A 24,704-nucleotide genomic window follows, 5' to 3' on the forward strand; every position below is an offset into this window, starting at 1 on the left:
CATGCGCACTGCTCCCTAACACCAGAAGTAGCTTCCCAATGCCCGGATGTTGCACATGCGCACTGCTTTCTAATACCAGAAGTCGCCTGCGAATGCCCGGATATCGCGCATGCGCAGTGCTCCCGCATAGCGGAAGTCGCTTCCCAATGCCCGTATGTGGCGCATGCGCTCTGCTCCCTTATACCGGAAGTCGCCTGCGAATGCCCGGATGTTACGCATGCGCACTGCTCCCACCGCCCGGAAGTCCCTCCCCTTCCCCCGGAAGCCCCCCTCCTCCATCCCCGGGGGCCGCGTCGCCTCTCCGTGCGGCCTCGGGCCTTCCGTTCGGGCCTCGCCGTCCGTCCCTCCGCCGCCATGTCCATTTCCAACCCGCCGAGCAGCAACGACGCGTGCCTCAGCATCGTCCACAGCCTCATGTGTCACCGGCAGGGGGGCGAGAGCGAGACGTTCGCCAAGCGGGCCATCGAGAGCCTGGTGAAGAAGCTGAAGGAGAAGAAAGACGAGCTGGATTCGCTCATCGCCGCCATCACCACCAACGGCGCCCACCCGAGTAAATGCGTGACCATCCAACGGACGTTGGACGGGCGGCTGCAGGTGGCGGGGAGGAAAGGCTTCCCTCACGTCATCTACGCCCGCCTGTGGCGTTGGCCCGACCTGCATAAGAACGAGTTGAAGCACGTCAAGTATTGCCAGTACGCCTTCGATCTCAAGTGCGATAGCGTGTGTGTCAATCCGTATCACTACGAGAGGGTCGTCTCGCCCGGCATCGGTGAGGATAGGGGGGGATATGGGGGGCTATGGGGGGCTATGGGGGTTTATGGGGGACTATGGGGGTTTATATGGGGGTTCTATGGCGGTTTATGGGGGGATAATGGGGGCCTATGGGGTTTTATGGGGGACTATGGGGGCCTATGAGGGAATACGGGGGAATATGGGGGCCTATGGGGGAATATGGGGTTCTATGGGGGACTATGGGGATCTATGGGGCTCTATGGGGGACTATGGGGGTTTATATGGGGGTTCTATGGCGGTTTATGGGGGGATAATGGGGGGTTATGGGGTTCTATGGGGGACTATGGGGGGTTTATATGGGGGCCTATGGGGGAATATGGGGGCCTATGGGGGGTTATGGGGGAATATGGGGGTCTATGGGGGTCTATGGGGCTCTATGGGGGACTATGGGGGAATATGGGGGGTTTATATGGGGGCCTATGGGGGAATATGGGGGAATATGGGGTTCTATGGGGGAATATGGGGGTCTATGGGGGACTATGGGGGTTTATGGGGTTCTATGGGGGACTATGGGGGACTATGCGGGGTTTATATGGGGGTCTATGGGGGCCTATGGGGGAATATGGGGGTCTATGGGGCTCTATGGGGGACTATGGGGGAATATGGGGGGTTTATATGGGGGCCTATGGGGGAATATGGGGGCCTATGGGGTTCTATGGGGGACTATGGGGGTTTATATGGGGGTCTATGTGGGCCTATGGGGGAATATGGGGGCCTATGGGGCTCTATGGGGGACTATGGGGGAATATGGGGGGTTTATATGGGGGCCTATGGGGGAATATGGGGGCCTATGGGCTTCTATGGGGGCTTATGGGGGACTATGGGGCTCTATGGGGGACTATGGGGGGTTTATACGGGGGCCTATGGGGTTCTATGGGGGAATATGGGGGTCTATGGGGGACTATGGGGGGTTTATATGGGGGCCTATGGGGGGTTATGGGGGTTTATATGGGGGCCTATGGGGTTCTATGGGGGACTATGGGGTTCTATGGGGGACTATGGGGGACTATGCGGGGTTTATATGGGGGCCAATTGGGGAATATGGGGGACTATGGGGGTCTATGGGGAAATATGGGGGCCTATGGGGTTCTATGGGGGACTATGGGGGTTTATATGGGGGTTCTATGGCGGTTTATGGGGGGATAATGGGGGTTTATGGGAGGCTATGGGGTTCTATGGGGGCCTATGGGGGCTTATGGGGGGACAATGGGGGGCTATGGAGTTCTATGGGGGAATATGGGGGTTTATGGGGGAATATGGGGGCCTATGGGGTTTTATGGGGTTCTATGGGGGTTCTTTGCGGGTTTATGGGGGGTTATGGGGGCTTATGGGGGGGGTTATGGGGAGTTTATGGGGGACTGGGAGGGGATAATGGGGTTCTATGGGGGTTTATGGAGGGTATCATTATGAGAGGGTCGTCTCGCCCGGCATCGGTGAGGATAGGGGGGAAGATGGGGGGCTATGGGGGCCTATGGGGGTTCTATGGGGGAATATGGGGGGATAATGGGGGTCTATGGGGGTTTATGGGGGGCTATGGGGTTCTATGCCGGGTTTATATGGGGGCCTATGGGGTTCTATGGGGGCCTATGGGATTCTATGGGGTTCCATGGGGGTTTATGGGGGGTTTATGGAGTTCTATGGGGGTTCTATGGGGGGTTTCTGGGGGGTTATGGGGTTCTATGGGGGCTTATGGGGTTCTATGGCGGACTATGGGGGTTTATATGGGGGCCTATGGAGTTCTACGGGGGAATATGGGGGTCTATGGGGGACTATGGGGGTTTATGGGGTTCTATGGGGGTCTATGGGGGACTATGCGGGGTTTATATGGGGGCCTATGGGGTTCTATGGGGGAATATGGGGGTCTATGGGGGACTATGCGGGGTTTATATGGGGGCCTATGGGGGAATATGGGGGAATATGGGGGTCTATGGGGTTCTATGGGGGGTTTATGGGGGACTGCGGGGCGATAATGGGGGTCTATGGGGTTCTATGGGGGGTTATGGGGGAATACGGGGGCCTATGGGGGACTGAGGGGGGATAATGGGGGCCTATGGGGGACTATGGGGTTCTATGGGGGGTTTATGGGGGTTTATGGGGGACTATGCGGGAATATGGGGGACTATGGGAGTCTATGGGGCTCTATGGGGGACTATGGGGGGTTTATATGGGGGCCTATGGGGCTCTATGGGGGTTTATGGGGGGTTATGGGGGGACAATGGGGGCCTATGGGGTTCCATGGGGGACTATGGGGGGTTGATATGGGGTTCTATGGGGGAATATGGGGGAATATGGGGGCCTATGGGGTTCTATGGGGGTTTATGGCGGACTGGGGGGGGAAAATGGGGGGCTATGGGGTCCTACGGGGTTCTATGGGGGACTATGGGGGGTTTATATGGGGGCCTATGGGGTTCTATCGGAGTCTATGGGGGCCTATGGGGGTTTATATGGGGGTTCTATGGCGGTTTATGGGGGGATAATGGGGGGTTATGGGGTTCTATGGGGTTCTATGGGGGCTTATGGGGGGCTATGGGGTTCTATGGGGGACTATGGGGGACTATGCGGGGTTTATATGGGGGCCTATGCGGGCTTATGGGGGCCTATGGGGTTCTATGGGGGACTATGGGGGTCTATGGGGGACTATGGGGGGTTTATATGCGGGCCTATGGGGGAATATGGGGGCCTATGGGGGTTTATGGGGGGTTATGGGGGGACAATGGGGGCCTATGGGGCTCTATGGGGGTCTATGGGGGACTATGGGGGTCTATGGGGCTTTATGGGGTTCTATGGGGCTCTATGGGGATCTATGGGGGTTTATATGGGGGCCTATGGGGTTCTATGGGGGAATATGGGGGTCTATGGGGGACTATGGGGGGTTTATATGGGGTTCTGTGGGGGCCTATGGGGGAATATGGGGGCCTATGGGGTTCTATGGGGGTTTATGGGGGAATACGGGGGGTTATGGGGTTCTATGGGGGACTATGGGGGTCTATGGGGGACTATGGGGGGTTTATGGCGGGTTATGGGGGAATATGGGGGCCTATGGGGTTCTATGGGGGACTGTGGGGGGTTTATATGGGGTTCTATGGGGGGTTTATGGGGGCCTATGGCGTTCTATGGGGGTCTATGGGGGACTATGGGGGGTTTATATGGGCGTGTATGGGGGTTCTATGGCGGTTTATAGGGGGTTTATATGGGGGCCTATGGGGCTCTATGGGGGACTATGGCGGCTTTATATGGGGGTCTATAGGGGCCTATGGGGGGATATGGGGGCCTATGGGGGTCTGTGGGGGTTTATATGGGGGCCTATGGGGGCCTATGGGGTTCTATGGGGGTTTATATGGGGGTTCTATGGCGGTTTATGGGGGGATAATGGGGGTCTATGGGGGGCTATGAGGTTCTATGGGGGACTATGGGGGACTATGCGGGGTTTATATGGGGGGTTATGGGGGAACAGTGGGGGCCTATGGGGGCCTATGGAGTTCTATGGGGGAATATGGGGGCCTATGGGGTTCTATGGGGGGTTATGGGGGTTTATGGGGGGTTATGGGGTTCTATGGGGCTTTATGAGGGCCTATGGGGTTCTATGGGGGACTATGGGGGGTTTATATGGGGTTCTATGGGGGGTTTATGGGGGCCTATGGGGTTCTATGGGGGGTTATGGGGGGTTTACGGGCGACTGGGGGGGGATAATGGGGGTCTATGGGGTTCTATGGGGGTTTATGGGGGACTGGGGGGGGATAATGGGGGGTTATGGGGTTCTATGGGGGTTCTATGGGGGCCTATGGGGGAATATGGGGGAATATGGGGTTCTATGGGGGTTTATGGGGGGTTATGGGGGCCTATGGGGGGTTTATGGGGGTTTATGGGGTTCTATGGGGGACTATGGGGGCCTATGGGGTTCTATGGGGGTTTATGGGGGGGTTATGAGGGGGGATAATGGGGGTCTATGGGGTTCTATGGGGGGTTATGGGGGTCTATGGGGGCCTATGGGGGACTATGCGGGGTTTATATGGGGGCCTATGGGGGAATATGGGGGACTATGGGGGTCTATGGGGAAATATGGGGGTCTATGGGGTTCTATGGGGGTTTAAGGGGGAATATGGGGGACTATGGGGTTCTATGGGGGCCTATGGGGGTTTATATGGGGGCCTACGGGGGAATATGGGGGAATATGGGGGCCTATGGGGGGTTATGGGGGACAATGGGGGCCTATGGGGTTCTATGGGGGCTTATGGGGGACTGGGGGGGGGATAATGGGGGTCTATGGGGGTTTATGTGGGGTTTATGGGGGGTTATGGGGTTCTATGGGGGGTTATGAGGTTCTATGGGGGACTATAGGGGTTTATATGGGGGCCTATGGGGTTCTATGGGGGCCTATGGGGGGTTGATATGGGGTTCTGTGGGGGACTATGGGGGAATATGGGGGCCTATGGGGGAATATGGGGGTTTATGGGGGACTGGGGGGGGTTATGGGGTTCTATGGGGGTTCTTTGCAGGTTTATGGGGAGTTATGGGGGTTCTATGGCGGTTTATGGGGGGATAATGGGGGGTTATGGGGTTCTATGGGCGCCTATGGGGGTCTATGCGGTTCTATGCGGGACTATGGGGGACTATGGGGGGTTTATATGGGGGCCTATGGGTTTCTATGGGGGAATATTGGGGCCTATGGGGGACTATGCGAGAATATGGGGGACTATGGCGTTCTATGGGGGGTTATGGGGGAATATGGGGGGCTATGGGGGATTATGGGGGTTTATGGGGGCCTATGGGGTTCTATGGGGGAATAAGGGGGCCTATGGGGTTCTATGGGGGAATAAGGGGGCCTATGGGGTTCTATGGGGGAATATGGGGTTCTATGGGGGACTATGGGGGAATATGGGGGCCTATGGGGTTCTATGGGGGACTATGGAGGTTTATATGGGGGCCTATGGGGGAATATGGGGGACTATGGGGGGTTTATATGGGGTTCTATGGGGGGTTTATCGGGGACTATGGGGTTCTATGGGGGCCTATGGGGGGTTTTATGGGGGGATAATGGGGGCCTATGGGGTTCTATGGGGGCCTATGGGGTTCTATGGGGGAATATGGGGGTCTATGGGGGTCTATGGGGCTCTATGGGGGACTATGGGGGACTATGGGGGGTTTATATGGGGGCCTATGGGGGAATATGGGGGACTATGGGGGTCTATGGGGAAATATGGGGGCCTATGGGGTTCTATGGGGGCCTATGGAGGTTTATGGGGGGTTATGGGGGGACAATGGGGGCCTATGGGGTTCCATGGGGGACTATGGGGGGTTGATATGGGGTTCTATGGGGGACTATGGGGGAATATGGGGGCCTATGGGGGTTTATATGGGGGTTCTATGGTGGTTTATGGGGGGATAATGGGGGGTTATGGGGTTCTATGGGGGACTATGGGGGACTAGGGTTCTATGGGGGACTATGGGGGATTATATGGGGGCCTATGGGGGCCTATGGGGGAATATGGGGGCCTATGGGGGACTATGTGGGACTATGGGGGACTATGGGGGGTTTATATGGGGGCCTATGGGGGAATATGGGGGCCTATGGGGTTCTATGGGGGGTTATGGGGGGTTTATGGGGTTCTATGGGGGGTTTATATGGGGGCCTATGGGGGAATATGGGGGAATATGGGGGTCTATGGGGGAATATGGGGGCCTTTGGGGTTCTATGGGGTTCTATGCAGGGTTTATATGGGGGCTTTTGGGGTTCTATGGGGGCCTATGGGGGTTTATGGGGGGACAATGGGGGCCTATGGGGGACTATGGAGTTCTATGGGGGAATATGGGGGCCTATGGGGGACTACGGGGGCTTTATATGGGGGCCTATGGGGGAATGTGGGAGAATATGGGGGTCTATGCGGTTCTATGGGGGTTTATGGGGGAACATGGGGGCCTATGGGGGACTATGGGGGAATATCGGGGCCTATGGGGCTCTATGGGGGACTATGGGGGGTTTATATGGGGTTCTATGGGGGGTTTATGAGGGAATATGGGGGCCTATGGGGGAGTGAGGGGGGATAATGGGGGCCTATGGGGGCTTATGGGGATTCTATGGGGGGTTTATGGGGGTTTATGGGGGAGTGGGGGGGGAAAATGGGGGTCTATGGGGGCTTATGGGTGAATATGGGGGCCTATGGAGTTCTATGGGGTTCTATGAGGGGTTCATATGGGCTTCTATGGGGGTTTATGGGGGACTATGGGGTTCCATGGGGGTCTATGGGGGTTTATGGGGGGCTATGGGGGACTGAGGGGGGATAATGGGGGCCTATGGGGGGTTATGGGGGTTTATGGGGGGTTATGGGGGGGCAATGGGGGCCTATGGAGTTCTATGGGGGAATATGGGGTTCTATGGGGGTTTATGGGGGGTTTATGGGGTTCTATGGGGGGTTATGGGGTTCTATGGGGGGTTATGAGGGGTTTATGGGGGCCTATGGGGTTCTATGGGGGGTTATGGGGGACTGAGGGGGGATAATGGGGGTCTATGGGGTTCTATGGGGGGTTATGGGGGTTTATGGGGGGTTTATGGGGTTCTATGGGGGGTTATGGGGGGTTTATGGGGGACTGAGGGGGGATAATGGGGGCCAATGGGAGTTTATGGGGGGTTATGGGGGGACAATGGAGGCCTATGGAGTTCTATGGGGGAATATGGCGGGTAGATATGGGGTTCTATGGGGGTTTATGGGGGACTATGGGGTTCTATGGGGGCCTATGGGGGAATATGGGGGCCTATGGGGTTCTATGGGGGCCTATGGAGGTTTATGGGGGGTTATGGGGAGACAATGGGGGCCTATGGGGGCCTATGGAGTTCTATGGGGGAATATGGGGGTCTATGGGGGTTTATGGGGTTCTATGGGGGTCTATGGGGGTTTATGGGGGTCTATGGGGGACTATGGGAGACTATGCGGGGTTTATATGGGGGCCTATGGGGGAATATGGGGGGTTTATGGGGGGATAATGGGGGGTTTATATGGGGTTCTGTGGGGGCCTATGGGGGAATATGAGGGGTTATGGAGGCCTATGGGGTTCTATGGGGGACTATGGGGGGTTTATATGGGGTTCTATGGGGGGTTTATGGGGGTTTATGGGGTTCTATGGGGCTTTATGGGGGTTTATATGGGGGTCTATGGGGTTCTATGGGGTTCTATGCGGGGTTTATATGGGAGCCTATGGGGTTCTATGGGGGCCTATGGGGTTCTATGGGGTTTTATGGGGTTTTATGGGGGTTTATGGGGTTCTATGGGGGTTTATGGGGGTTATGGGGGGGTTATGGGGTTCTATGGGGGACTATGGGGGTTTATATGGGGTTCTATGGGGGGTTTATGGGGGAATATGGGGGAATATGGGGGCCTATGGAGTTCTATGGGGGAATATGGGGGCCTATGAGGGAATATGGGGGACTATGGGGTTCTATGGGGGGTTTATATGGGGTTCTATGGGGGGTTTATGGGGGACTGGGGGGGGTTATGGGGTTCTATGGGGGTTCTATGGCGGTTTATGGGGGGATAATGGGGGGTTATGGGGTTCTATGGGGGCCTATGGGGGTCTATGGGGGAATATGGGGGCCTATGGGGAAATATGGGGGCCTATGGGGTTCTATGGGGGCCTATGGAGGTTTATTGGGGGGTTATGGGGAGACAATAGGGGCCTATGGGGTTCTATGGGGGAATATGGGGGGGTTATGAAGGGTTTATGGGGGGATAATGGGGGGTTTATATGGGGTTCTATGGGGGTTTATGGTGGGGATTTGGGGGGGTTTGGGGGGGTTATGGGGTTCTGTGGGGGGTTTGTGGGGTTTATGGGGGTTCTATGGGGGGTTTTATGGGGGCCTATGGGGTTCTATGGGGAGTTTATATGGGGTTCTATGGGGGGTTTATGGGGGTTATGGGGTTCTATGGGGGGTTTTATGGGGGCCTATGGGGTTCTATGGGGGGTTTATATGGGGTTCTGTGGGGGCCTATGGGGTTCTATGGGGGTTTACGCGGGACTGAGGGGGGATAATGGGGGGTTTTGGTGTTCTATGGGGGGTTTATGGGGGGCTATGGGGTTCTATGGGGGTTCTATGGGGGGTTTCTGGAGGGTTATGGGGTTCTATGGGGGGGTTATATGGGGTTCTATGGGGGCCTATGGGGGATTTATGGGGGCCTATGGGGTTCTATGGGGGTTTATGGGGAACTGGGGGGGGATAATGGGGGGTTATGGGGTTCTATGGGGGACTATGGGGAACTGGGGGGGGATAATGGGGGGTTATGGGGTTCTATGGAGTTCTAAGGGGGCCTATGGGGTTTTATGGGGGAATATGGGGGCCTATGGGGGGATAATGGGGGGTTTATATGGGGTTCTAGGGGGCCCTATGGGGGAATATGGGGGGTTATGGAGGCCTATGGGGTTCTGTGGGGGACTGGGGGGGGTTTATGGGGTTCTATGGGGGTTTATGGTGGATTGAGGGGGGATAATGGGGGTTTATGCGGGCTTTTTTGGGGTATTATGAGGGTTTAATAGGAGTTTATGGGGGGTTATGGGGTTCTATGGGGCTCTATGGGGGGTTTTGAGGGGATTATGGGGTTGTATGGGGGGTTTATATGGGGTTTTATGGGGGGCTTATGGGGGACTGCGGGGGGTTATGGGGGGTTATGGGGTTTTTATGAGGTTTTATGGGGTTCTTTGGGCGTTTATGGGGGACTGGGGGGGTTATGGGGTTCTATGGGGGGTTTATATGGGCTTTTATGGGGGGCTTATGGGGGACTGCGGGGGGTTATGGGGGATAATGGGGTTTTATGGGGGTTTCTGGGGTATCGGTGAGGGGTTATGGGGTTTATGGGGGTTTTGGGGGGGTTTATGGGGGGGTTTGGGGGTTTATGGGGGGTTTATGGGGGGTTATGGGGGTTGGGGGGGTGCTGTAGTAGCACATAGCATGGCCTGTTAGTATATAGGATCGCCCATTGCCCCATAGAGTCTCCCTATGTTACCCCATAGAATTCCCCATTGCCCCATAGGATCCCCTATTAACACATACGGTTTCCATATTAACACATAGGATCCCCCATGGCCCCATAGGATCCCCCATTGAGTCCCTATATTCCCCCATAGGAACTCCCATTGCCCCATAGGATGCCCATATTATCCCATAAGATCCGCCATTACCCCACAGGAACCCTTATAGGATCCCCCATTACCCCATAGGATCCCCCATTACCTCATAGGATCCCCCATAGGATCCCCCATTGCCCCATAGGATCCCCCATTGCCACATAGGATCCCCCATTGCATCCCGTATTACCCCATAGGATCCCCCATTTCATCCCCTATTACTCCATAGGATCCCCTCATTACCCCATAGGATCCCCCATTCTGTCCCATATTACCCCATAGGATCCCCCATTCCCCCATAGGATCCCCCATTACCCCCATAGGATCCCCCATCCCATTCCCACCCCAATTCCACCCCAGGTTTTCCTTCCCCTCCCATTCCCATTGAACCCCATTGAATCCCCTTTTACCCCATTGAGCCCCATTGAACCCCACTAAATCCCATTGAGCCCCATTGAGCCTCATTGAATCCCATTGAACCCCACTGAATCCCACTGAACCCCATTGAGCCCCATTGACCCCCATTAAACCCCATTGAACCCCATTGAATCCCCTTTTACCCCATTGAACCCCATTGGATCCTATTGAGCCCCACTGAACCCCATTGAGTCCCACTGAACCCCATTGAATCCCATTGACCCCCATTGAGCCCCATTGAATCCCACTGAACCCCATTAAACCCCATTGGATCCCATTGAACCCCCCTGAATCCCATTGAGCCCCACTGAACCGCATTAAATCCCATTGAGCCCCATTGACCCCCATTGAATCCCATTGGATCCCATTGACCCCCATTGAATCCCATTGAGCCCCATTGAATCCAATTGGATCCCATTGAGCCCCACTGAACCCCATTGAACCCCATTAAACCCCACTGAACCCCATTGAACCCCACTGAGCCCCATTGAACCCCATTAAACCCCATTGAACCCCATTAAACCCCATTGAACCCCACTGAGCCCCATTTAACCCCATTGAACCCCATTCAATCCCATTAAACCCCACTGAACCCCACTGAGCCCCATTGAATCCCATTGAATCCCCTTTTACCCCATTGAGCCCCATTAAAACGCATTGAACCCCATTGAATCCCATTGGATCCCATTGAACCCCATTGAATCCCATTGGATCCCATTGACTCCCATTGACCCCCATTGAGCCCCATTGAATCCCATTGAGCCCCATTGAACCCCATTGAATCCCCTTTTACCCCATTGAGCCCCATTGAACCCCATTGGATCCCATTGAACCCCCCTGAATCCCATTGAGCCCCACTGAACCCCATTAAATCCCATTGAGCCCCATTGACCCCCATTGAATCCCATTGGATCCCATTGACCCCCATTGAATCCCATTGAGCCCCATTGGATCCCATTGAACCCCACTGAACCCCATTGAACCCCATTAAACCCCACTGAACCCCATTGAACCCCATTGAACCCCATTAAACCCCATTGAACCCCACTGAGCCCCATTTAACCCCATTGAACCCCATTCAATCCCATTAAACCCCACTGAACCCCACTGAATCCCATTGGATCCCATTGAACCCCACTGAATCCCATTGAGCCCCACTGAACCCCATTAAATCCCATTGACCCCTATTGAACCCCATTGAATCCCCTTTTACCCCATTGAACCCCATTGGATCCTACTGAGCCCCATTGAACCCCATTGAATCCCACTGAACCCCATTGAATCCCATTGACCCCCATTGAGCCCCATTGAATCCCACTGAACCCCATTAAACCCCATTGGATCCCATTGAACCCCCCTGAATCCCATTGAGCCCCACTGAACCCCATTAAATCCCTTTGAGCCCCATTGACCCCCATTGAATCCCATTGGATCCCATTGAGCCCCATTGAATCCCATTGGATCCCATTGACCCCCATTGAATCCCATTGAGCCCCACTGAATCCAATTGGATCCCATTGGATCCCATTGAGCCCCACTGAACCCCATTGAACCCCACTGAGCCCCATTGAACCCCATTAAACCCCATTGAACCCCACTGAGCCCCATTGAACCCCATTGAACCCCATTCAATCCCATTAAACCCCACTGAACCCCACTGAATCCCATTGAATCCCATTGAATCCCCTTTTACCCCATTGAGCCCCATTAAAACGCATTGAATCCCATTGGATCCCATTGAATCCCATTGAACCCCATTGAACCCCATTGGATCCCATTGAACCCCATTGAATCCCATTGGATCCCATTGACTCCCATTGACCCCCATTGACCCCCATTGAATCCCATTGAGCGCCATTGAATCCCATTCCATTTCAGCTCCGATTCCACTCCACGTTTTCCCCCCCCATTGACTCCCATTGAACCCCACTGAGCCCCATTGACCCCCATTGAATCCCATTGGATCGCATTGAACCCCATTGGATCCCATTGAACCCCACTGAATCCCATTGAGCCCCACTGAACCCCATTAAATCCCATTGACCCCTATTGAACCCCATTGAATCCCCTTTTACCCCATTGAACCCCATTGGATCCTATTGAGCCCCACTGAACCCCATTAAATCCCATTGAGCCCCATTGACCCCCATTGAATCCCATTGGATCCCATTGACCCCCATTGAATCCCATTGACCCCCATTGACTCCCATTGGATCCCATTGACCCCCATTGAATCCCATTGGATCCCATTGAGCCCCATTGAATCCCATTCCATTCCCGCTCCGATTCCACTCCACGTTTTCCCCCCCCATTGACTCCCATTGAATCCCATTGGATCCCATTGGACCCCATTGAATCCCATTGGATCCCATTGAACCCCACTGAATCCCATTGAGCCCCACTGAACCCCATTAAATCCCATTGACCCCTATTGAACCCCATTGAATCCCCTTTTACCCCATTGAACCCCATTGCATCCTATTGAGCCCCACTGAACCCCATTAAATCCCATTGAGCCCCATTGACCCCCATTGAATCCCATTGGATCCCATTGACCCCCATTGAATCCCATTGACCCCCATTGAATCCCATTGGATCCCATTGAACCCCATTGAATCCCATTGGATCCCATTGAGCCCCATTGAATCCCATTCCATTTCAGCTCCGATTCCACTCCACGTTTTCCCCCCCCCATTGACTCCCATTGAACCCCACTGAGCCCCATTGACCCCCATTGACTCCCATTGGATCCCATTGACCCCCATTGACTCCCATTGAACCCCATTGAGCCCCATTGAATCCCATTGGATCCCATTGGATCCCATTGGACCCCATTGAATCCCATTGGATCTCATTGAATCCCATTCCATTTCAGCTCCGATTCCACTCCACGTTTTCCCCCCCCATTGACTCCCATTGAACCCCATTGAGCCCCATTGGATCCCATTGGATCCCATTGAACCCCATTGAATCCCATTGGATCCCATTGAGCCCCATTGAATCCCATTCCATTTCCGCTCCGATTCCACTCCACGTTTTCCTTCCAACCCCATTCCCATTCCGCTCCATTAAGAACCCATTAAGCCCATTAATAACCCCATTAATCCCATTAATAACCCCATTAATGCCATTAATAACCTCATCAATGCCATTAATAGCCCCATGAATCCTATTAATTACCCAGTGGTCCCATTAATATTCCAGTTAATACCATTAATAATGTAATTAATGCTATGAATAACCCCAGTAATCGCAATAATAATCCCATTAGCTCATTAATAACTCTATTAATTCCATTAATAACCCCATTAATAGCCCTATTAATCCATTAATAACTCAATCAATCCCATTAATAACCCCTTTAGCGCATTAATAACCTCACTGATCCCATTTATACTCTGATTAATGCCATTAATAGCCCCATTTATCCTTCTAATACCCCAATTAATCCAATTAATAATCCTATTAATTCCATTAATAGCCCCACCAATCCGTTAATAATGCATCAGGAGTGCTATTAATCCATTAATGATCCCATCAATGTCATTATTAATCCATCCATAATGTTATTAATGCTATTTGTATTGCTATTAATGCTCCTAATAACTCAATCCATTAATAATAGTATTAAATTCATTATTAACTTATCAATAATGGTATTAATTTCATCTTTATTTTTATTAATGCCATTAATAACCCCATTAATGTATTAATAATCATATTAATCCCACTATTAGCCCATTAATAACGCTATTAGTGCCGTCTGTGTGCCTATTAGGCATATCAATAGCCTCATTAAGCCATTAATAATCCTATTAATCTCACTATTAAAGCCTCAGTAATGCTATTAATTCAATTTGAATCCCTATTAATGCCATCAATAACCCCGTTAATCCATTAATAATTGTGCCAATCTGACTAATAATGCTATTAATTGCACCTATAGTTCGATAACTTGCATTAATAGCCCCATTAGTCCATTAATAATCCCATTAATCTCATTATTAATCCATCTATAGTGGTATTAACTTTGTGTCTACCGGTATTAATGCCATCGATAGCCCTCTTAATGTATTAATAATGGTATTAATCTCACTATTAGCTCATTAATAACGCTATTAGTGCTGTCTGTATGCCTATTAGCCATACTAATAGCCTCATTAAGCCATTAATAATCCCATTAATCCCACTATTAACCCCTCAATAATGCTATTAATTCCATTTGTATCCCTATTAATGCCATCAATAACCCCGTTAATCCATTAATAATTCTACCAGTCTGACTAATAATGCTATTAATTGCATCTATAGTTTGATAATTTGCATTAATAGCCTCATTAGTCCATTAATAATCCCATTAATCTCATTATTAATTCATGTATAGTGGTATTAACTTTATGTCTACCAGTATTAATGCCATTGATAGCCCCCTTAATGTATTAATAATCCTATTAATCTCACTATTAGCTCATTAATAACGCTATTAGTGCCATCTGTATGTGTATTAGCCGTACTAATAGCCTCATTAAGCCATTAATAATCCCATTAATCCCACTATTAATCCCTCAATAATGCTATTAATTCCATTTGTATCCCTATTAATGCCATCAATACCCCGTTAACCCATTAATAATTGTCCCAATCTGACTAATAATGCTATTAATTCCATCTGATTTTCAATAGATTGCATTAATAGCCCCATTAGTCCATTAATAATCCCATTAATCTCATTATTAATCCATTTATAGTGGTATTAACTTTGTGTCTACCGGTATTAATGCCATCGATAGCCCTCTTAATGTATTAATAATGGTATTAATCTCACTATTAGCTCATTAATAACGCTATTGGTGCCATCTGTATGCCTATTAGGCATACTAATAGGCTGATTAAGCCATTAATAATCCCATTAATCCTACTATTAGCTGATTAATAGCGCTATTAGTGTCAGTTGTTTTGGTAGTACGGCTGTTAGCAGTGTTATTAGTGGATTAATAAGGCTATTAATGGCATTAATAAGGCCGTTAATGGCTGTGTTCCCATTGCAGATCTGTCCGGGCTGACCCTGCAGAGCTCTGGTGAGGAATGGGGGTAATAATGGGGTTTTTGGGGGGTCAAAAAGGGCTTTTGGGGCCGAATTTGGGGTCCAAAAGTGCCATTTTGGGGTCAAAAAGGGGAATTTTGGGGGGTATTTGGGGTCCAAAAGGGGAATTTTGGGGTTATTTGGGGTCCAAAAGGAGAATTTTGGGGTTATTTGTGGTCCAAAAGGAGAATTTTGGGGTCAAAAAGAGCCATTTTTGGGGTATTTGGGGTCCAAAAGTGCCATTTTTGGGGTATTTGGGGTCCAAAAGTGCCATTTTGGGGTCAAAAAGTGCCATTTTGGGGTCCAAAAGGGGAATTTTGGGGGGATTTGGGGTCCAAAAGTGCCATTTTGGGGTCAAAAAGTGCCATTTTGGGGTCCAAAAGGGGAATTTTGGGGGGATTTGGGGTCCAAAAGTGCCATTTTGGGGTCCAAAAGTGCCCTTGTTTGGGGGTATTTGGGGTCTAAAAGGGGAATTCTGGGGTCAAAAAGAACCATTTTGGGGGTATTTGGGGTGAAAAAGGGGAATTTTGGGGTCAAAAAGGGGAATTTTGGGGGGGATTTGGGGTCCAAAAGTGCAATTTTTGGGTTATTTGGGGTCCAAAAGGGGAATTTTGGGGTCAAAAAGTGCCATTTTGGGGGGGATTTGGGGTCAAAAAGGGGAATTTTGAGGTCCAAAAGGGGAATTTTGGGGTCCAAAAGTGCCATTTTGGGGTTATTTGGGGTCCAAAAGGGGAATTTTGGGGTCCAAAAGTGCCATTTTGGGGTCAGAAAGTGGAATTCTGGGGTCAAAAAGTGCCATTTTGGGGTCAAAAAGGGGAATTTTGGGGGGGATTTGGAGTCCAAAAGTGCCATTTTTGGGGAGGATTTGCGGTCCAAAAGGGGAATTTTGGGGTCCCGAAGTGCCATTTTGGGGGTATTTGGGGTCAAAAAGGGGAATTTTGGGGTCCAAAAGTGCCATTTTGGGGTTATTTGGGGTCAAAAAGGGGAATTTTGGGAGGGGTTTGGGGTCCAAAAGTGCCATTTTGGGGTATTTGGGGTCCAAAAGGGGAATTTTGGGGTCAAAAAGGGGAATTTGGGGGGGGATTTGGGGTCCAAAAGTGCCATTTTGGGGTTATTTGGGGTCCAAAAGGGGAATTTTGCGGTCAAAAAGTGCCATTTTGGGGGGGATTTGGGGTCCAAAAGGGGAATTTTGCGGTCAAAAAGTGCCATTTTGGGGGGGATTTGGGGTCCAAAAGGGGAATTTTGGGGTCCAAAAGTGCCATTTTGGGGTTATTGGGGGTCTAAAAGGGGAATTTTGGGGTCCAAAAGTGCCATTTTGGGGTTATTTGGGGTCCAAAAGGGGAATTTTGGGGTCCAGAAGTGCCATTTTGGGGTCAAAAAGGGGAATTTTGGGGGGATTTGGGGTCCAAAAGTGCCATTTTGGGGTCAAAAATCCCATTTTGGGGGGATTTGGTGTCAAAAAATACCATTTTGGGGGGATTTGGGCTCGAAAAGTACCATTTTGGGGTCCAAAAGTGCCATTTTGGGGCTGTTTTGGGGTGGCAAAGTGGAACTGAGTGAAGATTTGGGGTCGAAAAGTGGCATTTTGGGGCCCAAAAGTGCCATTTTGGGGTCAAAAAGGGGAATTTTGGGGGGATTTGGGGTCGAAAAGTGCCATTTTGGGGCTATTTGGGGGTCAAAAAATGCCATTTTGGGGGGATTTGGGCTCAAAAAGTACCATTTTGGGGTCAAAAAGTGCCTTTTTTGGGGTCGAAAAGGGGAATTTTGGGGTCAAAAAGTGCCTTTTTTGGGGGGGATTTGGGGTCCAAAAGGGGAATTTTGGGGTCCAAAAGTGCCATTTTGGGCTCAAAAAGTGCCATTTTGGGGTCAAAAAGTGCCATTTTGGGGTTATTTGGGGTCCAAAAGGGGAATTTTGGGTGGGATTTGGGGTCAAAAATTGCCATTTTGGGGTCCAAAAGTGCTATTTTTGGGGGGGATTTGGGGTCCAAAAGGGGAATTTTGCGGTCAAAAAGTGCCATTTTGGGGGGGATTTGGGGTCAAAAAGGGGAATTTTGGGGTCCAAAAGTGCCATTTTGGGGTATTTGGGGTCCAAAAGGGGAATTTTGGGGTCAAAAAGGGGAATTTTGGGGTCCAAAAGTGCCATTTTGGGGTTATTTGGGGTAGAAAAGGGGAATTTTGGGGGGATTTGGTGTCAAAAAGTGCCATTCTTTTGGGATTTTGGGTCGAAGAGTGTCATTTTGGGGTCGAAAAGTGCCATTTTGGGGTCAAAATGGGGAATTTGGGGGGGATTTGGGGTCCAAAAGTGCCATTTTGGGGTTATTTGGGGGTCAAAAAGTGCCATTTTTGGGGTCAAAAAGTGCCTTTTTTAGGGTATTTTGCGTCCAGAAGTGGAATTTTGGGGGTTATTGGGGTCCAAAAGTGCCATTTTGGGGTCAAAAATTCCATTTTGGGGGGATTTGGTGTCAAAAAGTGCCATTTTTGGAGGATTTGGGCTCAAAAAGTACCATTTTGGGGTCCAAAAGTGCCATTTTGGGGTCAAAAAGGGGAATTTTGGGGGGATTTGGGGTCCAAAAGTGCCATTTTGGGGTTATTTGGGGGTCCAAAAGTGCCATTTTGGGGTCAAAAATCCCATTTTGGGGGGATTTGGTGTCAAAAAATGCCATTTTGGGGGGATTTGGGCTCGAAAAGTACCATTTTGGGGTCCAAAAGTGCCATTTTGGGGCTGTTTTGGGGTGGCAAAGTGGGAGTGAATGAAGATTTGGGGTCGAAAAGAGGCATTTTGGGGCCCAAAAGTGCCATTTTGGGGTCAAAAAGGGGAATTTTGGGGGGATTTGGGGTCGAAAAGTGCCATTTTGGGGCTATTTGGGGGTCAAAAAATGCCATTTTTGGGGGATTTGGGCTCAAGAAGTACCATTTTGGGGTCAAAAAGTGCCATTTTGGGGTCAAAAATCCCATTTTGGGGGGATTTGGTGTCAAAAAATACCATTTTGGGGGGATTTGGGCTCGAAAAGTACCATTTTGGGGTCCAAAAGTGCCATTTTGGGGCTGTTTTGGGGTGGCAAAGTGGGACTGAGTGAAGATTTGGGGTCGAAAAGAGGCATTTTGGGGTCCAAAAGTGCCATTTTGGCGTTATTTGGTATCAAGAAGTGCCATTTGGGGGCTATTTGGGGTCGAAAAGTGTCATTTTGTTGGGATTTGGGGTCAAAAAGTGCCATTCTTTTGGGATTTGGGGTCGAAGAGTGTCATTTTGGGGTCGAAAAGTACCATTTTGGGGTCCAGAAGTGCCATTTTGGGGCTGTTTTGGGGTGGCAAAGTGGGAGTGAATGAAGATTCGGGGGGTTCCAGTGGCTTTGTGCGTATGTTATTCTTTTTCGGGGGGAGCCCCGTCCAGTTTGTTGGTGAAGGACGAATACGTCCCCGACTTCGAAGCTCAGCCCTCCCTCTCCTCCACCGACGGCCATTCGGTTCAGACCATCCAACACCCACCGGGCGGTAGAGCTCCCGCTGAGGCCTACAGCGGCGCTACGGAAACCGGAGCCGCCAACTTCCCTTCTATCCCGGTGGCGTCCAGCAGTGAGTTCCAAGATGGCCGCCGCGGGCTTCGTTATGTCCTTAATTGTGGCTATTAGGGCTTCATTTAATCAATAATCCCATTAATCCATCCGTAATCCCATTAATCCCATCCTTAATCCCATTGTTTATTCCATCATCGCATCATTAGTCCCATCAATCCATCAATAATGCCATCAATCCATCAATAATCCCATTAACCCATCAATAATCCCATTAACCCATCAATAATCCCATCAATCCCATCAATAGTCCCATCAATCCATCAATAATGCCATCAATCCATCCATAATCCCATTAACCCATCAATAATCCCATTAACCCATCAATAGTCCCATCAATCTATCAATAGTCCCATTAATCCCATCAGTAATCCCATTAACCCATCAATAATCCCATTAATAACCCCATCAATCCATCAATAATCCCATCAACCCATCAGTAATCCCATCAATCCAACAATAATTCCATCAATCTATCAATAATCCAATTAACCCATCAATAATCCCATTAACCCATCAATAATCCCATCAATCCCATCAATAATCCCATTAACCCATCAATAATCCCATCAATCCCATCAATAATCCCATTAACCCATCAATAATCCCATTAACCCATCAATAACCCCATCAATCCATCAATAATCCCATTAACCCATCAATAATCCCATCAATCCCATCAATAATCCCATTAACCCATCAATAATCCCATTAACCCATCAATAACCCCATCAATCCATCAATAATCCCATTAACCCATCAATAATCCCATTAACCCATCAATAATCCCATTAACCCATCAATAACCCCATCAATCCATCAATAATCCCATTAATCCATCAGTAATCCCATTAACGGTCCCACCTTCCCTCCTATCCCGGTGGCGTCCAGCAGTGAGTTCCAAGATGGCCGCCGCGGGCCTCGTTATGTCCTTAATTGCGGCTATTAGGGCTTCATTTCATCAATAATCCCATTAATCCATCCGTAATCCCATTAATCGCATCCTTAATCCCGTCATTTATTCCATAATCCCATCAATAATCCCATCAATCTGTCAATAATCCCATTAATAACCCCATCAACCCATCAGTAATCCCGTTAACCCATCAATAATCCCATCAATCCATCAATAATCCCATTAATAACCCCATCAACCCATTAATAACCCCATCAACCCATCAATAATCCCATCAATCCCATCAATAATCCCATTAACCCACCAATAATCCCATTAATCCCGTTATTAACCTCATAATCCCAATAATAATTCCATTAATCCATTAGTAATCCCATTAATAACCCCGTTAATGCATTAGTAATTCTATTAGTCTAATTATAACCACATTAACCTATTAGTAATCGTATTAATCAATCAGTAATCTTATTAATAATGTCCCAAATTCATTAATAACCACATTAGATTATTTATAATGCCATTAATGTATCTTCAATCACATTAATACATCAATTGCGTCATTAATAAACCCATCACTCCATTAATAATCCAATTAATCTATTTATGATCTTATTAATCTACTAAAAATCCCATTAGTAATGCCATTAATCCATCAACACTGCCATTAAATCCCATTAATAACGCCGATAGACCATGAATAACTCACCAAGAATCCCATTAATCAATCAGCAATCCCGTTAATCCCATTAATACTCTTATTAGTCTGTTAATAACTCATCCATCATCCTGCAGGACCTCCAATCCAAGATGGTCGCCCCCAAAACAGCCACTCTATATAAAACTCTATGGTCAGAAGTCCCCCCCACTTCCTAACGCCAATCCTCCACTCCAAGATGGCCACCCCAAAACGGCCACTCTATACAAAACTCTATGGTCAAAAGTCCTCCTCCCCCTTCTTAACGCCAGTCCTCCACTCCAAAATGGCCACCCCCAAAATGGCCCCTCTAGCCTAAACTCTATGGTCAAAAGTCCCCCCCACCTTCTTAACGCCAGTCCTCCAATCCAAAATGGCCACCCCAAAACAGCCACTCTATACAAAACTCTATGGTCAAAAGTCCTCCTCCCCCTTCTTAACGCCAGTCCTCCACTCCAAAATGGCCACCCCCAAAACGGTCCCTCTAGCCTAAACTCTATGGTCAAAAGTCCCCCCCACCTTCTTAACGCCAGTCCTCCAATCCAAAATGGCCACCCCCAAAACAGCCCCTCTAGCCTAAACTCTATGGTCAAAAGTCCCCCCCACCCCCCCTTCTTAACACCAATCCTCCACTCCAAGATGGCCACCCCCAAAACGGCCCCTCTAGCCTAAACTCTATGGTCAAAAGTTCCCCCCCTCCCCCTTCTTAACGCCAATCCTCCACTCCAAGATGGCCGCCCCAAAACAGCCACTCTATATAAAACTCTATGGTCAGAAGTCCCCCCCACTTCCTAACGCCAATCCTCCAATCCAAAATGGCCACCCCAAAACGGCCACTCTATACAAAACTCTATGGTCAAAAGTCCTCCTCCCCCTTCTTAACGCCAGTCCTCCACTCCAAGATGGCCGCCCCAAAACAGCCACTCTATATAAAACTCAATGGTCAGAAGTCCCCCCCACTTCCTAACGCCAATCCTCCACTCCAAGATGGCCACCCCAAAACGGCCACTCTATACAAAACTGTATGGTCAAAAGTCCTCCTCCCCCTTCTTAACGCCAGTCCTCCACTCCAAGATGGCCGCCCCAAAACAGCCACTCTATATAAAACTCAATGGTCAGAAGTCCCCCCCACTTCCTAACGCCAATCCTCCACTCCAAGATGGCCACCCCAAAACGGCCACTCTATACAAAACTGTATGGTCAAAAGTCCTCCTCCCCCTTCTTAACGCCAGTCCTCCAATCCAAAATGGCCGCTCTAGCCAAAACTCTATGGTCAAAAGTCCTCCTCCCCCTTCTTAACGCCAATCCTCCACTCCAAGATGGCCGGCCCGGAAGCGGCCGCTCTGTTGCCTACTCTATGATCTCCGGTCCTCCCAGGCCAACCCCCCACCGTATTACCGGGCGCCCATAACGACTCTCTCCTCCCGTTGGCTCCGGGACCGCAGGCGGCGGCGGCAGCGGCGGCGGCGGCGGCGGCTCAGAACGGTTTCCCGGCCCAACCGGCGACCTATCACCACAGTGAGTGGCCGAAGGGGCGCCCCGAAAGGCCCCCAACGACCCCATAACGGTCCATACGGCCCTTGGGGTCCCAACGTGGCCCTATTGGGGTCCCATTGGGGTCCCTATATCCCGTTGGGGTCCCATTGGGGTCCCTATATCCCATTGGGGTCTCACTGGGGTCCCTATATCCCACTGGGGTCCCTATATCCCCTTGGTGTCCCTATATCCCATTGGGGTCCCCATATCCCACTGGTGTCCCTATAACCCATTGGGGTTTCATTGGGGTCCCCATATCCCTTTGGGGTCCCTATATCCCATTGGGGTCCCTATATCCCATTGGGGTTCCTATATCCCATTGGGGTCCTCCCTGTCCCTATTGGGGTCCCTGTATCCCCATTGGGGTCCCTATATCCCGTTGGGGTCCCTATATCCCATTGGGGTCCCTATATCCCATTGGAGTCCCCATATCCCATTGGAGTCCCTATATCCCCATTGGGGTCCCATTGGGGTTCCTATATCCCACTGGGGTCCTCCCTGTCCCTATTGGGGTCCCTGTATCCCCATTGGGGTCCCTATATCCCGTTGGGGCTCCTATGGGTCCCATTGGGGTCCCTATATCCCATTGGGGTCCCATTGGGGTCCCTATATCCCCTTGGTGTCCCTATATCCCATTGGGGTCCCATTGGGGTCCCCATATCCCACTGGTGTCCCTATAACCCATTGGGGTTTCATTGGGGTCTCCATATCCCATTGGGGTCCCTATATCCCATTGGAGTCCCCATATGCCATTGGTGTCCATATAACCCATTGGGGTCCCATTGGGGTCCCTATATCCCATTGGGGTCCCTATAATCCATTGGAGTCCCTATATCCCCATTGGGGTCCCATTGGGGTTCCTATATCCCGATGGGGTCCCTATACCCCATTGGGGTCTCATTGGGGTCTCTATATCCCATTGGGGTCCCTATATCCCATTGGGGTCCCCACTTCCCATTGGGATCCCTATATCCCGTTGGGGCTCCTATGGGTCCCATTGGGGTCCCTATATCCCATTGGGGTCCCATTGGGGTCCCTATATCCCCTTGGTGTCCCTATATCCCATTGGGGTCCCCATATCCCACTGGTGTCCCTATAACCCATTGGGGTTTCATTGGGGTCTCCATATCCCATTGGGGTCCCTATATCCCATTGGAGTCCCCATATGCCATTGGTGTCCGTATAACCCATTGGGGTCCCATTGGGGTCCCTATATCCCATTGGGGTCCCTATAATCCATTGGAGTCCCTATATCCCCATTGGGGTTCCTATATCCCGATGGGGTCCCTATACCCCATTGGGGTCTCATTGGGGTCTCTATATCCCATTGGGGTTCCTATATCCCATTGGTGTCCCTATAACCCATTGGGGTCCCTATATCCCATTGGGGTCCCTATATCCCATTGGGGTCCCCACTTCCCATTGGGGTCCCTATATCCCATTGGGGTCTCATTGGGGTCCCTATATCCCATTGGGGTCCCATTGGGGTCCCTATATCCCGTTGGTGTCCCTATAACCCATTGGGGTCTCATTGGGATCGCTATACCCCACTGGGGTTCCTGTATCCCATTGGGGTCCCATTGGGGTCCCTATATCCCATTGGGGTCCTTATATCCCATTGGGGTCCTCCCTGTCCCTATTGGGGTCCCTATATTCCATTGGGGTCCCTATATCCCATTGGGGGGTCATTGGGGTCCCCATATACCATTGAGGTTCCTATATCCCATTGGGATCCCTATATCCCATTGGGTTCCTCTGTGTCCCTATAGGGGTCCCTATAGCCCATTGGGGTCTCATTGGGGTCCCTACATCGCATTGGGGAGTTCCGTATTCTTATTGGGGTCCCTATATCCCATTGGGGTCCTCCATGTCCCATTGGGGTTCCTATATCCCATTGGGGTCCCACTGGGGTCCCCATATCCCTTTGGGGTCCCCATATCCCATTGGGGACCTCCATGTCCCTACTGGGATCCCACTGGGGTCTCTGTGTCCTATTGGGGTCCCATTGGGGTCGCCGTGTCCTATCGGGGGCTTCTGTGTCCTATTGATGTTCCATTGGGGTCACCATATCCCGTTGGGGTCCCTATATCCCATTGGGGTCTCTTTGGGATCCCCACATCCCATTGGGGTCCCATTAAGGCCCTCCACGTCCCATTGGGTTCCCCCCATCCCCCTCCTTTGGGCCCCCCTCCCCTCAGGCATTCCCCCCTCCCGTATGGGTGGATGGCGGAAGTACTTCCGGCGGCGCCGGAAGTTTCCGCCCCCGTTTCCTGTCCTCAGACAGCGGCGGTAACGGAGGGTGGAGCGGAAGCCGCGGCGCGGCGTATCCTTCCGCCATCCCTCACCATCAGAACGGTCACCTGCAGCACCACCCCCCCCTCCACCCGGGGCATTACTGTGAGTGGGTCTTTATAGAGCTGCCAGGACCCGGAAGGGGAAGGGGAAGTGGGGTTGGGGGGGGAGGAAACGGAAGGGGAAGTGGGAGGGGGGGGAGGTGGAAGGGAGAGGGGGAAGGGGAGTGAGAGCGGAAGTGAATGCGGAGTGAAAGCGGTGGGAGAAGTGGGGTGAATGTGAAGGCGGAAG

The 24,704-nt window shown here is 50.9% G+C and overlaps 1 protein-coding gene across 1 annotated transcript in view; it reads left to right on the top strand.

The window, feature by feature from the left end:
• Positions 1–260: 260 nt before the first annotated feature.
• Positions 261–24,704, top strand: part of LOC121108244 (mothers against decapentaplegic homolog 4-like) — a 40,666-nt gene continuing 16,222 nt past the window's right edge. The window contains exons 1-5 of the mRNA XM_040655664.2: positions 261–769; positions 15,369–15,398; positions 18,785–18,976; positions 21,963–22,103; positions 24,402–24,518. Of these exons, the coding sequence (XP_040511598.1) occupies positions 355–769; positions 15,369–15,398; positions 18,785–18,976; positions 21,963–22,103; positions 24,402–24,518 (895 nt within the window). The 5' untranslated portion in view covers positions 261–354. The remainder of the gene's footprint in view (positions 770–15,368; positions 15,399–18,784; positions 18,977–21,962; positions 22,104–24,401; positions 24,519–24,704) is intronic.

This window comes from Gallus gallus, chromosome Z (genome assembly GCF_016699485.2).
Source record: "Gallus gallus isolate bGalGal1 chromosome Z, bGalGal1.mat.broiler.GRCg7b, whole genome shotgun sequence".
Lineage (NCBI taxonomy): Eukaryota > Metazoa > Chordata > Aves > Galliformes > Phasianidae > Gallus > Gallus gallus.